The sequence below is a fragment of the Bidens hawaiensis genome, unplaced genomic scaffold, assembly GCF_021521415.1.
Source record: "Bidens hawaiensis isolate Kalapana, Puna unplaced genomic scaffold, B.hawaiensis_p1.1 tig00031258_1, whole genome shotgun sequence".
In the NCBI taxonomy this organism is placed as follows: Eukaryota; Viridiplantae; Streptophyta; class Magnoliopsida; order Asterales; family Asteraceae; genus Bidens; species Bidens hawaiensis.
Window position 1 is genome coordinate 211,967 of NW_027495271.1, and position 9,115 is coordinate 221,081.

Genomic DNA, 9,115 nt, shown 5'->3' on the forward strand with positions numbered 1-9,115 from the left:
AAAAACACTTGTATTATATATCATAATATCATCATCATCATCATCTTCCCCAAACTCCACACCTACTATCATCACTTACTTGCAGATAAAAAAAAATGTCCAGTTACTTCATTCCTCACTGCTTCTTCACTCACATCTTCTTCCATTCTCCTTAAGGTAATCAATAATCATCCACTACAATTATTACAGGATATAATAATATAATACTTCTAGTTGACTGTTGTTAATTTTTTTTTTATTTGTTAATTGATCACCAGAATGACCGAATAACAACACGGTTACCGCTACGATCCGTATTCGTCAGTACTTATCGCAGATCATCCTCTAGTACTCAAATCCGAGCTTCATACACTGATTACTCTGCTTCACCTAACACCGGTAGATCAAATTGAAGTTTTATTTGTTTAATAATTAATTTGTGGATTTAGTTGTGTTAGTTAGTTAATTGATGTGGTTAATTTGTAGGTGGAAGGACTGAATTAGATGCTTTGTCACAGTACAGTGAAGTCGTTCCGGATACCGTCGTCTTCGATGATTTCGAGAGGTTCCGTTTTGATTCCTTAGGTTTTTTTTGAGAATTTGAAAGTTTTTGTGTAAACAAGGCGAACTGAGCCTGAGCTCGTTAAGGCTCGAGCTCAGCCTTAACGAGTCGGGCAGTGGGTACCGACTAGTGATTAACGGGATTAATCAGGATTAGTCGGATTGGAATTCTATATGTAATATTTCAAAGTATAAATATTCAAATACTTTAAAGATTATGACCGATTTTGACTCCAATTTGACCAATTTGGACCGATTTTGATCAATTTTGACCGACTAGTCCGAATAGGTGAAATTTAATCGGTGACTCACGGATTAGCGAATAACCGATCCTGATTTGTACAACCATGTATATTTTTATAATTATTTACGACTATATTTATAATTATATATTTTATGTATAATATAATATGCATTACTCAATTATTTTATCATAAGTTTATGCATAATAATAGTTATTATATAAATGCATCAAATAAAAATTGCATACCTAAAAAGCTCGTTTAGGCTCGCGAGCCAGCTCAAGCTTGATATGTGAAGCTCGGCTCAATTCGAGTTTTTAACAAGCCGATCTCAAGTAACTCACAAGGGGCTCGGCTTGTTTACACACTTAATTCTGACTTTTGAGGACATAACTTTGTGCTGATAAAAGTAAGCGTTTTTAGGTTTCCTCCAACTGCTGGCACTGTTAGTTCATCTCTTCTGTTAGGAATTTGCAGCCTCCCTGATACAGCTTTTAGGGTAAGCAGATTGTATATGTTTGCATGAATTAGTGTTAACAATGCCTTCAGTTAGTGAGCCTTATATGTTTACCTTACGGTTATAGGGTGCTGTGGATACTGCATTGGCAGATAAGGAGTGTTATGGTGTAGAGACACCGAATGCTCGAATGACATGTTTTGTTAATAAGGTGGATCGCTTTCTGTTACAACTTTATATTATGCATTCATACAGTTGGTTTACTGTGTCTATTGAATGTTTATGACTAAAAATTGGCAAATAAATAAATAATAGGCGTTAGTAAACGTTGGTGCTGAGCTATCAAAGCTAGTGCCTGGTCGTGTTTCAACGGAAGTGGATGGTCGCCTTGCTTATGACACACATGCCATTGTTGGAAAGGTATAACTTCGTGTATGGCAATGTCAATATTTACAATCTTGCCCTCAAATTCCTGATTTTACTGATTTGCAGGTGGAAAACCTGTTGCAATTGTACAATAGTATTGATGTCCCTGCAGAGCGTTTGTTATTCAAAATTCCTGCAACTTGGCAAGCGAGTACACAAGATATTATGTTATGATGATGCTGTTAGAGAATCATTCAATGTATATTACATAATTGTTTTCTTCAGGGAATTGAGGCTGCAAGATTGTTGGAATCTGAAGGCATACAAACACATATGACCTTTGTCTACAGGTATGAATGAAACTATTAAAGTGATCATAAAACTCAATACTTGTAAAGTATAAATAACTATAAAAGGGTTAATAGTAAGATATAAGATTCATAATTTTGGACTACCTGCATTCTGCATGATAATAAGATATAAGATTACAAGGGGAGAAACTTTAAAAAAAAAAGTAAGAAAGTAGGTCTTACCTGCGTATGGTCAATGCTAACTTGTTGACCACTTTGTGCTTCTGCAGCTTGACAAAAGCTGCAGCTGCTGCTCAAGCTGGTGCTTCTGTTATTCAAATTTTTGTTGGTCGCCTTAGGGTAATATGCTCTTATTTCTTGTTTAAAAATATTGTTTCAATTTCAGTATGGTGTATGATTACTGGTCTAAACTTTTAGTGCGGTATGAAATGGGTCATGTCATTTCAGGATACATAACCCAGACTGGCCCACTCATAAGTTAACGGGTTAAAATTGAATAAGTCATCTGACCCTAATTTCTCACATTGTCAGGATTGGGCCCGCAACCACAGTGGTGATCCTGAAATAGAAGCCGCTCTTAAAAGAGGAGAAGATCCGGGTTTGGCGTTGGTTAGTCTCATAACCTATTTTTATAAATTTCTTTTTCTTTATTTTCATTAAGATATGCTTTTTTTTTCTTGCAGGTGACAAAAGCTTACAATTATATTCACAAATACGGGCATAAATCAAAGTTGATGGTTGCATCAATCCGAAACAAGCAGGACGTTTTCAATGTTTTAGGGTACATCCTATTTGTCACTCATTATAAAACATTATACTATATATATATTCTGGCCCGATAAATGATCATTCATCATTGGCTACTAAATTATGCAGGGTTGACTATATTATCACTCCTTTGAAGATACTACAGGCTCTTAAGGAATCTGTGACTCCCGATGACTATAAGTATACATTTGTGAAAAGATTATCCTCACAATCAGCTGCTGCATATAACTTCACTGATGAAGAGGTATTTTGATATGTTATATTACACTAACTGCTAGCCCTGCTTGCGGTGCGCACATATGATGTATATATGTGTGAACCCTCGGGTGGGCAAAAGTGAAATTGCACTAATTTTGACGTTATTTTACTAATCTCGTGAAAATAACGTTAAAAGTGACGGACGGTTAATCAGGCATCATGTAGTGGCGTTGATAGCCGAATGACAAGGGTACATGCACCGATCAGCCGGTGTCCCGATGATTGAGTGCTATGTGCCTTATGTCCAAGGCTTGATGCAAAACTACTATCGAGCCGGGGGTCTCACCGGAAGCAGCCTCTCTATCCTTATGGGGTAGAGGTAAGGCTGTCTACATCTTACCCTCCTCAGACCCTATTATAGCTTTGCTATTGGTGGGATATACTGAGTACGATGACGACGATATTACACTAACTGCAAAAACTAATATTAATATATTTATAACGAACAATGTTTGTGTTGTACTTGCAGCTGGTAAAGTGGGACCAGTTGAGCTTTGCTTCGGGTATGGGGCCTGCGGCTTTGGAACTCCTTACATCCGGGATGGATGGTTATTCTAACCAAGCGAAGAGGGTGGAAGAACTGTTTGGAAAAATATGGCCGCCACCAAACGTTTAAATCTGAAGTTTGTCGACTCATCCACGTATGTTGTTTATGCTTTGTAACCCTTGTTTGAAAACATCTCGTATGTTGTCATTTAGGAGATTGTCATAATGTTAAGAACCTTGATCAAATCAACTTGTTTCGTTAGACCACGTTAATGTATAATTTAGAATGATGTTTTCGATATAATAATGACCTGTTTGGTGTTAACCTTCTGGCCAGCGTTAACTTTGTTATGTTGGATACGTCTAAATGTAAATACAAGTTTCGGTTTGAACATAATGACTTGATGCATAGCGGAAGTAGACCTAAAAAAGAAATTTCTATATAATTTCTAATGTCTTAGACCCTTTTTATACGGTAGATATAAACGTGTGACGTTTCGTCCTTTACTTATAAACCCCGTAACTTCAGAGTTTAAATTTTGCCATTCTAGCTCATCTGCTTGTGTTTAGTTGATCCAAGTATGAGTCTTTTAACACATGGATGACATTTGTAAATTAAATTTCTACTTATAGCTTGTTTGAAAAATATTGAACACTGATTCAAAATGTATAAAAATAGAAGGCAAGTGCCCTAAAACACATTTAAACATATTGTTATGTGTTCTGTATTTTCTCTTTTACCACACACCTTTTTAACTGTCCTTATATTTCTCCTACACTCTTTATTCTCAATTCACAAAAATTACTATACAAGTAACCAAAACTCAACCAAACTAACAACCACAATAAACATTTACTCAATGAGATCCCAAACATCACCCGATGTCGAAAACCCGACTCGCGCACCTCTTCTCGACACTATGGCTATGTCCCGACCCTAGAGGCAAGTGATCAACAATCTCAACCTCAAGAAACCAACCGAGAACCGAGCAAACCCGTTCTCCTTTTGATATCTGGGTTGTTGGCCATTGGCTTGTTGGTGGCTTTGATAGTCGGAAATGTGCATATTGAAACTCATGATAATAATGATGCACCATTGCCCGAAAGGAGGGATCCAACCGAACAAGGCCTTTCTAAAAAGTCGTTTGGGTTACCGGTCGATACACCTTCGTTTTCGTGGACTGACGACATGTTGAGTTGGCAAGCTCCCGTTTTTCATTTTACTCCTGGAAAGAATTGGATGAACGGTATGAATGTCAATGGCATTATGTCATGATTCGCAAAAAATATTAAGTGAATACAGTAAACTTGTTAAATTTATCTTACACATAAAACTAGTGTGTGCATGGGTAGATTTTGGACTCAAACCGAATCAAAAGCTGGAAATTCACTTTTGAGTTTTTGAAAACATTTTTTTTTTTTTTTTGGCTTTTGGTTCCTTCGTAGTTTTTTTGGTATTTCATTTGGGCTGCAAAAGAAAACGCCCACAATAATGATTTTAGGCCTATTTTTTTTCAAAAAAAAAATAAAAAATCATTATACATTCAGGCTAATATATTTTGGTTATAATATATATTAAATTTCTGTAAATACTTTTCCAAAATTAAGAATGAAAATTCATAAATTTGGTTCATATTGGTTTTTTCGCTTTTAGTTACATGCAAAACCTAAACCAAACAGAGAATTCTCTTACGAGGACATAATCACATAATACAAAACTGTCTGTTTTCTTTTGAGTTTGGTTATTTCGGTTACATATCCGTTTCTTCAGTTGCATGTCATATCATACATGAAACAATACTGATTTATTTATTTTTCTGTATTTCTTCTTATTATATGGTGAACTGGCAATGCTTTGATGGTGGAAATTTGTGCTTTATATTCTTGCAGATCCAAATGGTAAGTTCATCAATTGTAATTAAATTAAATTATATTACTATTAATTAAATAATTTGATTTTTGTGGGTTAATATATTTTTATAATTATATTATAGGTCTTGTATATTACATGGGATGGTACCATTTATTTTACCAATACAGCTCAGCGGCCCCGGTGTGGGGTCTAATCGTATGGGGTCATGCAGTATCACGAGACATGGTTCATTGGCGACACCTACCAATTGCAATGGAGACCGACAAATGGTACGATGTGAATGGTGTATGGACCGAGTCAACAACCATTCTTCCAAATAATGAACTTGTTGTACTTTACACCGGTTCAACTAATGAATCGGTTCAGGTTCAAAACCTAGCATACCCGGCCAACCCATCTGACCCCCTCCTAGTGAACTGGGTCAAGGACCCCGCAAACCCGGTCTTGTTACCACCAAAGGGGATCCACAAAAAGGACTTCCGTGACCCCACCACGGCCTGGCTCACACCTCAAGGCAAGTGGCGTATGGTGATTGGATCAAAAGTAAATAAAACCGGAATCGCGTTAGTGTACGATACCAAAGGATTTCAAAAGTTATGAACTTTTAGACACGTGGCTTCACGAGGTGAAGGGTACGGGGATGTGGGAATGTGTTGACTTTTTTCCGGTTTCGAAAAATGATACCGGGGTTATCGGACCCGGTATAAAACATGTTCTTAAAGCTAGCATGGATGATGATAGATTTGATTATTATGCAATTGGAGATTATAACACGAAAACCGGAAAATGGGTCCCGGATAATCCAAAAATAGACGTTGGAATTGGTTTAAGATATGATTATGGGATTTACTACGCATCGAAAACGTTCTTTGACCAAAACAAAAATCGAAGGATTTTATGGAGTTGGATCAAGGAGACCGATAGCGAAAGCTCGGATATCAAGAAGGGTTGGGCTTCCCTTATGGTAAAAAAAATTATATCCTTTCAAATGAACAATGTTAATAGTAATATCTTGGGCTTAACCCCAAAAATACATACCATATATGTTCTTTCAATATTCAATTGGGCTTCTTATTGTTAAAATTTGGGCTACTTATTCTTAATATTGGGCTATGTTTTAGGCGGTTCCAAGAACGGTTGCGCTAGATCCATTAACCGGTACCAATTTGCTTCAATGGCCCATCGAAGAGTTGGATAAACTTAGGTCCAATCTTAATGAGTTCAATGAGGTTAAACTAGAGCCCGGATCACTTGTTCCACTTAATGTGGGCTCAACATCTCAGGTATGTTATAAATCTTTTAAGCCCAACTTAACCATCAAGTATGGGCCAGTCTTTTGTATGTGAAAAGTAACTTATGGATGAATTATCTCATTGATAGGTTGATATAATGGTCGAGTTCGAGTTGGACAAGAAGATTACCAAAAGTTTACCCAGCAAAGGCTCTGTCCCATATAATTGCGGGGGTCACGGTGGAGCTGGTGTGAGAGACGCGTTAGGCCCATTTGGTTTGTTGCTTCTTGCAAACAAGAACCTAACTGAACACACGCCGGCTTACTTCTACATTGTCAAAGACAAACATGGTGATTATGATACATTCTTTTGCATAGACCAATCAAGGTATTGTTTTTTTTCCCTTGTTTACTTAACTCCAGGCGTTTTGCGTGTGCATCAATGATCAGTTGGTGCACATCCCAAACGAATGGAACGTATGGGGGTTTCTAGTGTCATTTTTTTTACTTATTGTTGGTTAATGTTGTTTTTGGCTAGGTCTTCCATTGCAAAGGATGTCGATAAGTCGATTTATGGTAGCACGGTCCCCGTTCTTAAAGGCGAAAAACTATCCATGAGAATTTTGGTAAATTTTGTTTAATAAGTCGGTTATGCTACTCCTATTTAGAAATGAGAATCTTAAACAAAATAAGCTTTTCAAAGCTCAATCTACTAATGTTGAGGCATTCGCTAGGTGGATCATTAGATAGTCGAAGGTTACGCACAAGGAGGAAGAACATGCATTACCTCACGTGTTTATCCAACAGAAGCGATCAACGATGACGCTCAACTATTCTTATTCAACAATGCCACTAAGCTTACCGTGAAAGCTTCGCTCAAGGTATGGCAAATGGGCATCACGTCAAAGAACGAAAGCGGATGGGCTTGGATCGGTCCGGCACTTATCTTACTAGCTGTCTTTCTCTTTGTGGCATGGACATGGCAAAATCAGAGAAAGAACCGGTCCTAAGTTAGAAAAAAAGTGGCCCGACCCAAACTCGGGCCCTTAGCCCGTACGGTATCGCGTTGGGCTTCCGGCAATATAAGTTGAAAAGACTCCACAAAATAAGATGATGAAGTAGACGGACTGCGGATGGCTAGTTTGGGCCTAGCATGAGATGTGGGCCTGAGGTTGATGTTGAGTAGATCATTAAAGGGTTGTCTTTCTTTTACTTTGGGCTGTCCTGACCCATATGATCTAGCCCAATACTTTTTGTAGACATTTGGTGAATTTATTTATTATGTTTATATTCATGTTAAATATCCTCTATGGTGAATAATGATGGTAAAAAGATACAAGGATTATACACATATTAGCAAACTAATTTAGCTAAAGGAAAAAGTATTTGCATACATACACACATACACTCACATGTCACATAGGGTTCGACTAAAGTAGTTTTTTTTATATGTTTCACATTACCCTATACTTGTTTTTCAAATGTTCATTACGCGTATGACAATCAAATGCCACAAGTTTATTGAACAGTTTTGTAAAATGGCAAGTAAAAATATCGCGAGTCCTTTGACCTTTATCATATGTCATACTTTCAAGTCTCGATTGTGACAACGAACATCTTTATATTATAATTTGGTTGTTTTAGAATGTATTTTCATTTTCTATTTTAATAAATGTTGCTCTCAAAGAATAACTCACATGGATGCACAAGCTCAATGGTCGATGAATGAACCCATCATAATGTGTCCTAGATCTGATAAAAAAAACTACAAGAAAATTTCAGAAGTGCTCCATAGTCGATACACAGATCAATGATAGCACAACCACACACCAAGCACGACGTCAATGTCACTGTCAAGCCATACATCTACATGATGAATAGTTAAGTTATAGATATATTAGCTTTATTTGTTAAGCGTTCATGTCACACGTTACTAATTATAGGTTAAGTATTCATGTTACACGTCAAACACAACCAATGTCACAGTCAAGCCGTACATTACACACACATATATATATATTTATAACGTCTATATATGTTGAGTGTTCATGCTACACATTATTACCTACATAGTCCTAAGCATGTAAAACAAATTAGCATTCACTTTATTTCCGCAATTATTATATGAGAATTCTACTAAAGTTCTTTCGGCATATAAGACATGTCAATACTCAATATGTCATGTAAGAATACGAGAAGAAGCAAACAAACAAATGTGTCGGTTGCAATATAATTATTTGTGAATTGGAATTGAATGCTAATGAAGTCGAGTATATTACATGATTTTAGATCAAGCATCTAGACAATATTATTTTTATTTAGAGATATCACCTGATTGGCTGATCGTGATATAATAATATCCTAGTCATTTTCCAAAACAGGGCACGTAATGTTTAAGTTTCCATCAAAACTCTTTCTAAATGTTTTTTTTAAGAAACAGCTAGAATGCAATTCATTTTCACACAATGTTATATTCTTTTTAACGGCTAATTTGGATTACTGGCGGGTCACTAACCCACCCGATCATTTTTATTTTTCGAGTACTGATGACCAGCCTCAGGAGAAAACCCATCATAGATGAGA

The 9,115-nt window shown here is 36.6% G+C and overlaps 1 protein-coding gene and 1 pseudogene across 2 annotated transcripts; both read left to right on the forward strand.

Annotated features, from left to right (window-relative positions):
- On the forward strand, positions 1 to 3,753 carry LOC143581929 (uncharacterized; the record flags this gene model as incomplete). Its single annotated transcript, XM_077064612.1, has 13 exons — positions 1 to 156; positions 258 to 378; positions 466 to 544; positions 1,206 to 1,281; positions 1,367 to 1,450; positions 1,555 to 1,659; positions 1,732 to 1,812; positions 1,891 to 1,955; positions 2,186 to 2,255; positions 2,448 to 2,525; positions 2,600 to 2,697; positions 2,793 to 2,928; positions 3,412 to 3,753. Coding segments are annotated over 13 exons (1,296 nt in total), but the record flags the coding sequence as incomplete, so codon positions are not given.
- Positions 3,754 to 4,288: 535 nt separating this feature from the next.
- LOC143581938 (acid beta-fructofuranosidase 2, vacuolar-like) lies at positions 4,289 to 8,602 on the forward strand (annotated as a pseudogene). Its single transcript, XR_013143904.1, has 7 exons — positions 4,289 to 4,675; positions 5,319 to 5,327; positions 5,423 to 6,265; positions 6,423 to 6,584; positions 6,682 to 6,920; positions 7,071 to 7,158; positions 7,267 to 8,602. The product of XR_013143904.1 is annotated as an acid beta-fructofuranosidase 2, vacuolar-like (transcript).
- The last annotated feature ends 513 nt before the right edge of the window (positions 8,603 to 9,115 follow it).